The sequence below is a fragment of the Poecilia latipinna genome, unplaced genomic scaffold (genome assembly GCF_001443285.1).
Source record: "Poecilia latipinna isolate Pla-1442-1.1 unplaced genomic scaffold, P_latipinna-1.0 Scaffold2312, whole genome shotgun sequence".
In the NCBI taxonomy this organism is placed as follows: domain Eukaryota; kingdom Metazoa; phylum Chordata; class Actinopteri; order Cyprinodontiformes; family Poeciliidae; genus Poecilia; species Poecilia latipinna.
This window is the reverse complement of record NW_015114928.1, coordinates 50,707-61,555: the sequence shown is the minus strand read 5'-3', so window position 1 is coordinate 61,555 and position 10,849 is coordinate 50,707. Positions and strand designations below refer to the sequence as shown.

Sequence of the window (10,849 nt, the reverse complement as noted above, 5' to 3'; positions counted from 1 at the left end):
AACCCCAAACACCTTCCACCTGGGGCCCTTTTTCCCCCCCCCCCCCCCCCCCCCCCCCCGAAAAAAAAGTTAGTTTTTGTGGCGAGGTTAAGTTATGTGAGGGCTGATGCCGGACTCCTCAGAACTTGCAGCAGGTGCCACAGCCACTCTCGTTGGGGCAGCAGTCGCAGCAGAAACGGCAGCGGCGGCGGCGTCTGCGGCGGCGCATGTGAACCGAGTCGTACGGCATCTGAGGGGGAACCGGAGGAAGGTGTTCATTCATCTGCCTTCTTATTGTCATGCTGTTCCCTGCCATTTCCAAATCAGACATGCTTTTATTTTGAAGTATCTCATCGAGTCACCCAGCTTACATTCCAGGATTCCTCCGGTGTGTCTTGATCTGCGGCGAGTGAGCCGTCATCAGTCGGCACCGCGAGGCCCTGTCAAGACGCTTCATTTTAATATCCGCATGAGGGTGAATAAATGGATGAATGTATTTTTAGATGAAGCTCTCACCTCGTCGACAGGAACAGCAGAGTTCTCCTGAACACAGAGGAAAGTGAGCAGGAGGGAAACGGTGACCGCAACGGCAAACGTCTTCATGTTACTGAGAGCTGGACAGATCTAGATCTAATAGATTTGCTTCTGATCTTGACATCAGTCCTTGAATTCTCTCTGATGATGGAGTGTGAGGAAAGTGCTCCTATTTATATTCACAAAGATGCAGCTGTTGCCTCGTCACCCAGGAATTCCCCACAGTCAGATATCTGGGCTAGAAATGGGATATTTCGAAATATTAGTAGATTTAGTTTGTGAAATCTGTCAGTTTTTGCCATTTTTCCAGTTTAAAACAAGACACCACAGCAACAAACCAGCAGCTTAATCCGCACTAATAATATGTTTATTAGACACTAATCTACTTAAAATAAACCATGGCTTTCCTTCACAAACGTTTCAGTTTCTCATTTTCATTTGATCGGAGAGGAGAGAAAAGTCAGAAATGGAGAAATCCGGAACATCCTGACCCGCTGAGAAACTCCCTCACACAGAAGCCAAGTCAGGTGTGTAATGTTGCCTCAGTTCAAAAGCAAGTTCAGCACTTGTAAAATGTTTACCTGACAATGTAGCGTGAGCTGTACAAAGATATCATTTTGGTGGCTTGTTCAAGTCTTTTGGTCGGATTGAAAAAATCCCCCCAAAAAACCAAGGAGTGAAAACAAATGTCTCTTATTTTTTTCTTCTTCTCAAGAAGCTTCTAGACAGATCTGTGCACATATATGCACAGATATGGCAGGAAGTCCTTTCTAACAAGCACTGGGGTGTAAAGTGTGTTTTTTTTTTCTTTTTCTTTTTTTTTTTTACATACAGCTGAAATCAGATGTTTACATACACCAAATAAAAAGAGATGTTACCATTTTTTCTTTTAGTTCTGTGTAGCAGAGATAAACGTCTTATGGTCCAAAAAAGGTGCAGAACAACAAAAACTACAGATTTTGTGAATATGTCTATTTGATGTAAACTTCATAAAATAGGCGGCACAATCTCTCTCGTCATATACGCCATTATGACAAAAAAAACTGAGCTGTAAGGTAAGATACTTTTATTTATATAGCACATTTTCAGCAACAAGGCAATTCAAAGTGTTTTACAGGAGTTAAAAGGAAATACAAACCAAAGGAAAGAAAACTAATATAATGTTCTAAAGTATGTAAACTAAGTGCTCCTGTTCAGGGTTGCTAACTATTTAATTCCATTTCTAAATAGTGAGTACTCTACAGTTTCTGATAAAATAAGCTAAAGAGTGACTGATCTAAATCCTTTTCTGGGTTAAAAGCTATTGTAGCTACACTTTGATACTTTGTGATAAAAGCTTAGCTTCTAGGACAAAATGTATTATTTTTCTGCTTAAACGTTGTTTCTACAAAGCCGCTACATGCGGGAAACAGATCGGCCACTTCCAGTGAAATCCTCTGAGCAAGAGAAGCTGACATGTTGTGGGGCCGACATTTTGACTCGTCACTCGAGAGCATCTGACGCTGCGAGAACCTTAAAAGCTCATGATTTTAATTCATGGGTTGATGGAGAAATCAGTAAAGTTAAACTAAACGACAAACATTTTAATGATCTTTTAACCAGATTAACAAACAAATTTACAGACACAAACTGCATACGTATTTGCTACTTGTCTATGAGTATTTGTACATTTTTCACTCTGGCCTTTATGTCAGTCTGATGATTGAATGTGAGAAATCAGCTGGTATTTGTACTTCGGCAGCTGTTGCATAACCACTGACAGTATTTACTGCAGCAGCTTTGTGTTTTTTCCCCCCAGTGTTCAATGGGAGGAACAGGGTGAAGGGCTGGAGAATGTTTTCTGGATGTTCTTACCTGTAAATGAGTTTTTTTTTAATGCATTTTTTCAAAAAGGGGAAGCAAGAAAATAAAACGTCTGTGATGTGTTATCTTTGAAAATGAGACGATAAATCCGACCCACTCCAGTCCAGAAGTTTTGTTTTGTTCATAGTGGTTGTTGTTTTGGAGGATGAAAGTGTGCGACCGAGAATGTTCCAATCCGACGGAGAACAGTCTGTTCGCTTAGCCGCACGGCATGCTGGGAGGGAGTCAGTGTGTCTGTTTCTGACGATGACCGACAGCTTCAAAATATTTGTGAGCTAACTGCGCATGATTGGACACGTTTGTCTGTGGCCACTGTGAAATTGGTCCACAATGTTCTGATGATATTGTGCTGATCTTTCAAGTGCAGACTGAGAAACCCCAAATATGAGTCAAAGCATTTAGGCTACACAATGAATTTTTAACCAAATTTAGCGAATACTGATGTGTGAAATATGTGTGAAAATCCATTAACATTGATTCTTTAAAGATACTTGGATAAATGAAGTATCTGACATAAAATAATTAAGTATTTTTGAACTGATTAATATTATTGCACAATGTGACAACTAAATCCTCACTGATGATTTATTTAATTCTTGTATTCTTACCCAAATATCTGTTAAGGGTGAAATAGTCATTTTTTTGAGTATCAATATTCTTTAATGTGTGTCTCTGATTTCTGTAATTCAAAAAACTTGATATTCTAAAATGTTTCCAAATGGGAACGGGTTCCACAGACTAAACGACAAAAACATGTTAAACCCACCACCGCCTTTAGAGACACACACACACACACAGAAGATTAGTGAAGTGTGATAACATTTATTGTGAAAACATACATTATTCAAGCCATGATACAAATTATCTAAGCAGAATTAATATCCATTTTTTTCTACACATCTCTGCTCAGTTATAATATCATTTGTTGACGAATACAGTTGTAATATCAGCTCATGTTTTTGAAAGAGATTAAGTAAAAGTAAATACATTGTGTTACAATCACATAATCCACAAACACCTTGTAAAAATGTGCTAACAGGTTGAAAACATGTGCACTAGGTACGCTGTGTTGCTTTTTATTTCTTCATGTTGCTACGGCGGCAGCAGGACTTCCTCAGAACTTGCAGCAGGTTCCACAGCCAACCATGTCGGGGCAGCAGCCGCAGCAGAAACGGCAGCGACGGCGACCACGCATCATGGCCGACTCATATGGCGTCTGTGGGACATGAGGAAAGTGTTTTATTAACATCCCCACATCTCCCTTCCTTGGGCCACAAATTAAGAAAAATCCCATCATAAACATCTCATTCATTCATTCATTCATTCATTCATCCAGTTAACCCTTACATCCATTGAGTCCCCTGGCATATCTTGAGCCGAATTGAGTATGCCGTAGTCAGTGGGCAGCTGCACCAGATCAGAGCTCTGCAAACAGTTCATTTGGCACATTTAGAATCAACATGGTAACATTTTGACGGTATGACTTTCAGATGAAGCTCTTACCTCAGCGGGTGCAACAGCGTCACTCTCCTGAACACAGACGAACGCGGCGACGAGGGCCACGGCGACGACGGCGATGGGGAACGTCTTCATCTTGACCGGGTGAAGTACTTAAAATCTGAAGGATTCGTTCTGAGCTTGATATCGGCTCTTTACTCCTCCTGCCTGATGATCGGACGTAGCAAAGGTGCTGGTATTTATACCCACCAGGGCAGCTGTTGCATCACAACCAGGGACACGTTATGGGATCAGCTCAGCATTTCCCACTGCAGGGGAGAGATAAACAATATGCGATGCAGAAAGTTTGAATGTTACGTTTCAACTTTGAATTAGTTTTAAAAGAACAGAATGATATTCCTTCATTGTTTTATAGGTTTAGCATAAAGAGTTATTTTTATGGCTTACTTCTAAAAGGCTGTAGTGGATCTGCTGAATGTTGGGAAATCTGAGCCACTGTAGAGACAGTTTGTACGTTTAGTCTCTGCTTACAGTAAGTGAGTCAGTTCACATGTTCAGCAGTTCAGAAAAACATTCTTCTAGATGTTGCATAATTTTTATTCTTCTGCATGAGACGCAGCTCTACAGTCTGCTGATGTAATCTTCAGGGGTTTTGTCAGACTGACACACACACACGCACACACACACACGTACACACACACACGTACACACACAAATGAACATAATTGCAGAGGCAGTGTGCAGGTGTTCACTAAAGTGATTTATTATCAAAGGGATTGATTGTTTACCACGTAAGCCTGGTAAACTAACAGTAAAATAAGGAACAGCTCTGACATTGAACAGAAACTGGAATCAATAGGAGAAACGGCGATACAGGTATACAAGAACACTAAGAAACTAAACATGAGGACAAAAACAATAAAATGAGTAGCACTGAGTAATTAGTAAGGAAGAAAACCAAGATACTAACACTGGAACTTGACATGAGTGATGAAGAGAAACATAAAAACAGTCGAATCTTAAAAATTAGCTACAAAACTAGACGCAAGGAAAAACAAACGTGCATGTCTAGACTTACGAATCCAATTGAAATAAAACCGAAATGAGAATAATCAAAACAAACACACACACTAAAAGAAATGAGCTATTTAGAAAAGGGAGCTCCCTCACAAACTGGGAACATAGACCCAACAAGAAGAACTACTACGCCAGGAGCTGTAAAATCAATAAAAATAAAAAAAAAGTCACAAGCCTAAAAACCCTTTGATAATTCATCTTCCTTTTATTTGTGTCAAGCAGGTACAATGAAGACACACTTTGCTTGTGGGGTAAATATGTTTTCTTGTATCAGAGTAGTGGAACACCAAAAAAAAGAAGAAAAAAAAAAGAAAGGAGAAATATTGCGCAACTGCAGGAAACCCAGCTTCACTTTGTGTTTCAGTGCAGCCACAGCAAAACACAGACATGTTACCATCATCAGCACACAGCGTTCTGTGTGACGGGCTGGGACTCAGGTTGTTTTCCTGAGGAAATGAAGAAATCTGTTGTACAGCACAATAATTATGCGATTTGTTTGTCAGAAAAAGAATCATTTACCCGTCTTTTGAAGATTTTCTTTTCCTTATGTTTGTTTTCTCCATGTTTAGAAAACAAACTCCAGTCCTTTCACATTTTCATATAGTCACAAATCGGTGCCATACCTTCACTCATTTAGGATGAAAATTCTTCAAAGCGACATCTTGCCGCTTTTAAAAATGTCTAAATCCACGCCAGCAGAATCAAAGATCCGATTGTGTAACTTTTGTGCTTTTCAAAATTGAATTTAGCAGAGATGTTGTGAAATCTCAAATGGTTAGAGCTGAACAGTTGGTACAGTTAGACCCATCCACACAGAGCATCTTACACGTTTTGTTGCAGCTGGAATCTGTTTAGCACCTTGAAATGTTGACTTTACTTCCTGCATAAACACCATCTTCTCTGCTGGTTTTCAATATCCTTCTGATAGTTTTAGTATAGAAAGATCCAATATAGTGCATCCCTATTTGGGTGATTTCTTTATTTGTATTTGTTTGTGTAGTTTTGGAAGATAACATAAGAAGGCTCTTTTGTTGTCCTAGTTTTAAGTTGAGACATTTTTTCCTCCATTTCTTGACATAGATTCTCTTTGCTCTGTTGGATTTGGTACATTTTGCTTTGGAGTGTTTTTGTCTTCTACTGGCTTCTGCAAACAACTTAAGGATGTGAAGGACCAAACGGCAGGAGTTTCCTACCACCATTAGTTAAATGTGCGTGTGAAATTAGTTTCGGAAATGTTGAATTTCACCAAAACTGTTTATGGAACCAGTTAATTAAACTTTTTTTTTTTTAAATATGTATTTTATGTGCACAAGATATGTATGAAATGGCTGGGAAAAAAATAGAAATGCCTTTAAGGCTTTCTGTTTCACACGCTGTACTTGTTTGACGTTGACCCCAAAAAACATCAGTAATGTCAGACTTTCTTAAGTAAAAGCTGTGGATACACTATCCACTCAGCAGAATGAANGANAAACAAAAAATGCATGAGATACAATCAGCTACAGTTTGAGTTAAAGTGAGATCTATTGTTTGTTTTGTTATTCTAATGATATTTTTTTCCTTTATATTTCTGTCTTCCTAGTATATCTTCATTACCAACTGGTACAAGTTTTATATAAGTTTTTTGTTTTGTTTCATTCTTTTAAAGAGTTGGAAAAGTGTTTCTCATGCCTTAATCTGTTGTTTGGCAATCAGGTTATTTATTTGTATTATTTTATTTTATTTTTTTCATTTTAGACTTTAAAATACCAGAATTAATAATTTTGCATTTCTGATTGTCTGACAACATCATTTTAAAATATTAAATCAGATGATCCCATCCAGTTACTCGCTACTTGAAAAGCCTTTTTAAGAAACACTTTTTTATTCTTACTTGAGCAATTTTTGGACAGCTTTTACTTTTACTTGAGTAAAAATATGTTGAAGTAGCATAACCCCTGCTTAAGTGAAGTTATTGTATAATTACTACAGATTTAGCTTTAATGAGGAAGATCCATGAGTTTATTAAAAAGTGAAAATTCTGTCCTGCTTGGAAAACCTCTGACCTTTGATGATATTTAGGTGAGGAACTTTAATTTTGTTTAAAAAATACTGAAAAATCTAAATGAGCATATATAGTCATACATTTTGGTAAATAAATTTAAAATGTATGAGAATTACAGCAGTAAATATGCAGATATTTGGTTTGAGCAAAAACACGCTCAGAAACAAAAATGAAATACTTATTGGGACTATTGTAGTTCCATAAATTAATTAAAATATAGGCTTAAATATAAATTATTTTATGTTGAAAAACAGCCACTAAACCCCTGTGCTGCAATGTATGCTATAAAAGCAGATTTTCAAGAGGTTTTATTCTTGCTACTTAGCAACAACTTAGCAACCCGCCAGCAAACATGAAGAAGCACAAACACGAAGAAATGTATCGAGGAGTAACATTTATTACGGAAAAAAAAAAAAAACATCACACCTCTTCTCAAATTAGCGCCTTCTGCAGCGATTATACTTTGCAGGACACGTCTGCATGTTTCCACAAGCAATATGGATGAAGAGATGAAATCCACTCACATCCTTCAAAAAGTAAGGCAATATTCAACTACATCGAAAAGAGCGAATGCAGAGAAGGGATTTTTTTTTGTGTGTGTGTGTGTGTAGTTGAAGTTTTCTTCTGGCTTCTCAGAATCTGCAGCAGATGCCGCAGCCTCTCATGCCGGGGCAGCAGCGGCAGCAGATGCGGCAGCGACGGCGCTGCATGTGGACTGAGCTGTACGGCATCTGTGTAGGGACATAAAAGAAATGTCATTCCACCACCTATTTGATAAAGTACCTCCCAACTAGTATTGTTACAAATGAGAAACTCACAAAGTCACAAAGTTATATATGTGTGTGTATGTATATATATATATATATATAATAATATATGATGGATATTGGGTCTCATGGTTGCTCTTATAGCCGAGCATTTCAAGGTGTGTGTATATATATATATATATATATATATATATATATATATATATATAAATGCAGCTGTAAGGCCAATAAATGCAAATTTAAGAAAATATTTATTTAGAAGGGTAGATGTCATTGTCAACATGTTCAAATGTTCAAGTGCAAATAAAGAAATAATCCTATCTCAAAAAGCAAAAAAAGAGAGAACATTTTCAATAACCTAACATCTAAATCTGTAGGGTTTATATATCTACAGTCAGACTGACGTTAATTTATTCAGCTTACCTTCCATGAGTCCTCTGGGATGTCTTGACCAGCAGGAACTGGTCTGCCGTTGGTCAATTCGTCCATCAGTTCAGGTCCCTGTAAAAGAGTTTTGTTAATGTACACCAAACGTCGTCAGTAACACAAACTAGAAATCAGTGTGGATGAAGTCCTTACCTCAATCACCAGGTCAGCAGAGCTCTCCTGAACCCCAATGATTGTCACCACAATGGCCACGGCAACGGCAAGAGTGAACGCCTTCATTTTTTTTTTTCAGTGTCGTTTTCCGGCTGGAGCTTCAGAAACCCAAGTTGAGCTGCTTCGACCTCGATGTCTGAATGTGAGCAGAGCGCCGGTTTTTATACCCACTCAGGTATCTGTTGCAACGTTGAGGTTACAGAGCAAAAGGGAAGTATTTCAAAAAGAATTGCGAATGCGTACGGTTCAAAAGTTTCAATTCACTTTTGAAAACAAAAAATGGAGCGGCGCGTTTGGAAATGTGGCTGTTTTCTTTCTTCCCTCTTTAAAGCAACGTGCAGCGGATGTAACAACTAGCGACCTGTGGTGCAATGTTTGTAGTTGAGGATCTGTGATTTAGTTAAAATGAAGATAAAAACAAGTGTAATTCAACTGTTATTTTTGCATTCCTCCCCCTCCCCCCCACAAATCTGTGAACTTCACTGAAGTTGTGTGAAGTCAAAAATGCTGGAACCAACCAAAACTTTAGAACTGTGTTAGGACAGGATGTTGGTATTTATGGAACCAGTTAATTCCACTTTTTATTTTAATGTTTTACATTTTGCCCTAAGCAGATTTGTTCCCTATGAATAATCTAATTCCATCTTAATTTGCTCAGTAGCTCCACATTCCATGGTCTACTTTGAGCCATTTCACAGATGGCTGAAAAAAAAAAAAGTCAAAATTATGATTTGTCACCTTCTCATAATCAGATGTATCTATCATGCACTAATACTTTGAGTGAAGTTTACATTCCTCATTTTTAGCTGTGCTGCAAAAATAATTAAAGCTCAGGCGACTCGATGAAGAGAATCAGTGAACATCAGTTTTCTAGTCTAGTTTCGGTGCAGGGCTTTGCTTAGGTAGGTTTGAAGCTGTACAATACTGAAGAGCTGGTTCATAAGCTAAATGTAACTTTTTAAAAATATCCTGGATTTTCAGGATGCTGGTGGTTCACTAATGTTTTACAGCGATCTAACTGCAAACACAAACTACATAAAAAAAAATATGTACATGCATAATTTTAAAGATGTATATATAACTCCATTCTTTTTATTGTTCGGGGAATAAAAACCTGTTAGCTTAAACACACTAACTTCAACCTAAAATATCGTTTTCTAGCAATGTAGACAGAGAAACGCTGTTGAAAACATGGCCGTTCTTTTGACACATTTCTGTTGCTGGTGCCAAACAGAAAGAAACGTCAAGTTGCCTCAGTGAACCGTGTTAGTGATGAAACAACAGACAGTTTAAAGCCCTGTACGTTTTTAACATTGAGTAATCAAACAGCCGAAAACAAACTGACATCAAGGTCAGCGCACGTTTTGACCTCTGACTCCACCTGTCCAAATCCCCCAAAACGCAGATGTTTCTTATTCTCATATTTATTCATAATTTATATATAAACCAAACTGGCAACTTAGTTGTGCGGTTTTATTTTATTGTATGTTAGAGACATTTTTGCTTCTCTATTAAAGCAATTTTTTGTTTTGATCTCGTCATACGTTTCACACAGCAGGTCTTCATAATGCTTCATTCTGATTTTCATTTATGATGAATTCATCTTCTCTGGTTATTCCACTCACTCTCAGACTCCAGTGTGTGTCAGGTCGCTGCTTCACGTCTGCTCAACGGCACAATTTTAGTAAAAAGTTGGCAAATTAACTTCAGACTACAGTTGCAAATATAATTTTGACATTTAGCACAATTTATATTGTTGCACAGTGAGTGTATATACATCATATGGAGATTCTTAACCCTTTCATGCATGAATTATGATCCTTTGTGTCAGGATTTTTTTCCAGTTTCTTTTTTATTTTCTTAAGTCATAAAAATAGGTAGGAAAAAAAAAATTTTTTTTTTTTAACTGATCAATTAGTATTGCTCTTTAGGGTTATCTGATGTCACAATATTTTTATTTTTTTTTACCTGCAAGAGTCATCCACAGTAGAAGGAGGGACCGGGTCGGTTGGCATGCTTTGTTTTGTCTGTCGGCCATTTTGGATTTACCAAAAATAATTTCTTGCATTTGCAGCTGATGGCCAGTAGTTGATAGTGTATTTTATGATGCACTAGTGTCCACTTCAATGGTCTCTGTGCATTTATAACACACAAATCTACAAGAAGCACAAGAAAATGGCTTTTAGATATCTATCCACTGTAGTGACCACTATGCTTGAAAGGGTTAATGTATGTTTTCTAATATTAGACTGTTTTATGAACTCACCTGCATAGGGACTGCAGATGGAAAGTAGCTTAAGCTAAATCTGGTGCAAAGCATCTTTTATTAATCTTTTTTTTTTTTTTTTGCACATTGTTCCTGTTTTAAATGAACTTTTTAAAAACATATAAGGTTTATTTATTTATTTTTTGGCTCTAGTGGCCTTTTGTAGAAGGTGCTAAGAGAGGAAAGTAGGTAATGAGCAGTGGTGGAGAAAGTACTCAAAATATGTACTTAAGTAAAAGTACAAATACACAGACAAAAATG

At 37.5% G+C, this 10,849-nt stretch overlaps 3 protein-coding genes across 4 annotated transcripts; all 3 read right to left on the bottom strand.

The window, feature by feature from the left end:
• Window positions 1-72: 72 nt before the first annotated feature.
• Window positions 73-657, bottom strand: LOC106937289 (hepcidin-like). The gene is made up of 3 exons (XM_015018716.1): window positions 496-657; window positions 351-419; window positions 73-229 (listed from the first exon to the last, which is right to left on the bottom strand). The coding sequence occupies exons 1-3, from the start codon at window positions 580-582 to the stop codon at window positions 119-121; spliced, it is 267 nt and encodes an 88-aa protein (XP_014874202.1). The 5' UTR covers window positions 583-657; the 3' UTR covers window positions 73-118.
• A 2,521-nt stretch (window positions 658-3,178) lies between these two features.
• LOC106937286 (hepcidin-like) lies at window positions 3,179-4,126 on the bottom strand. 2 transcript variants are annotated; one of them, XM_015018715.1, is made up of 4 exons: window positions 3,880-4,118; window positions 3,724-3,801; window positions 3,500-3,592; window positions 3,179-3,466 (listed from the first exon to the last, which is right to left on the bottom strand). In XM_015018715.1, the coding sequence occupies exons 1-4, from the start codon at window positions 3,967-3,969 to the stop codon at window positions 3,461-3,463; spliced, it is 267 nt and encodes an 88-aa protein (XP_014874201.1). In that variant the 5' UTR covers window positions 3,970-4,118; the 3' UTR covers window positions 3,179-3,460. The 2 variants fall into 2 exon arrangements, with proteins under 2 accessions (XP_014874201.1, XP_014874200.1); XM_015018714.1 differs by lacking the exon at window positions 3,179-3,466 and having other exon boundaries at window positions 3,491-3,592; window positions 3,880-4,126.
• Window positions 4,127-7,332: 3,206 nt separating this feature from the next.
• On the bottom strand, window positions 7,333-8,471 carry LOC106937285 (hepcidin-like). Its single transcript, XM_015018713.1, has 3 exons — window positions 8,302-8,471; window positions 8,146-8,223; window positions 7,333-7,686 (listed from the first exon to the last, which is right to left on the bottom strand). Exons 1-3 carry the CDS (start codon window positions 8,386-8,388, stop codon window positions 7,588-7,590), a joined length of 264 nt encoding a protein of 87 aa, XP_014874199.1. The 5' UTR covers window positions 8,389-8,471; the 3' UTR covers window positions 7,333-7,587.
• Between the last annotated feature and the right edge of the window lie 2,378 nt (window positions 8,472-10,849).

Coding starts and splice junctions, on each gene's coding strand:
- LOC106937286 (XM_015018714.1), bottom strand. CDS start 3,969: ATGAAGACGTTCCCCATCGCCGTCGTCGCCGTGGCCCTCGTCGCCGCG. Junction 3,802..3,879: donor ACGCTGTTGCACCCGCTGAG/GTAAGAGCTTCA, acceptor AACTGTTTGCAG/AGCTCTGATCTGGTGCAGCT. Junction 3,593..3,723: donor TGCCAGGGGACTCAATGGAT/GTAAGGGTTAAC, acceptor CATGTCCCACAG/ACGCCATATGAGTCGGCCAT.
- LOC106937285 (XM_015018713.1), bottom strand. CDS start 8,388: ATGAAGGCGTTCACTCTTGCCGTTGCCGTGGCCATTGTGGTGACAATC. Junction 8,224..8,301: donor CTGCTGACCTGGTGATTGAG/GTAAGGACTTCA, acceptor ACTCTTTTACAG/GGACCTGAACTGATGGACGA. Junction 7,687..8,145: donor TCCCAGAGGACTCATGGAAG/GTAAGCTGAATA, acceptor GTCCCTACACAG/ATGCCGTACAGCTCAGTCCA.
- LOC106937289 (XM_015018716.1), bottom strand. CDS start 582: ATGAAGACGTTTGCCGTTGCGGTCACCGTTTCCCTCCTGCTCACTTTC. Junction 420..495: donor CTGCTGTTCCTGTCGACGAG/GTGAGAGCTTCA, acceptor GCGTCTTGACAG/GGCCTCGCGGTGCCGACTGA. Junction 230..350: donor CACCGGAGGAATCCTGGAAT/GTAAGCTGGGTG, acceptor GTTCCCCCTCAG/ATGCCGTACGACTCGGTTCA.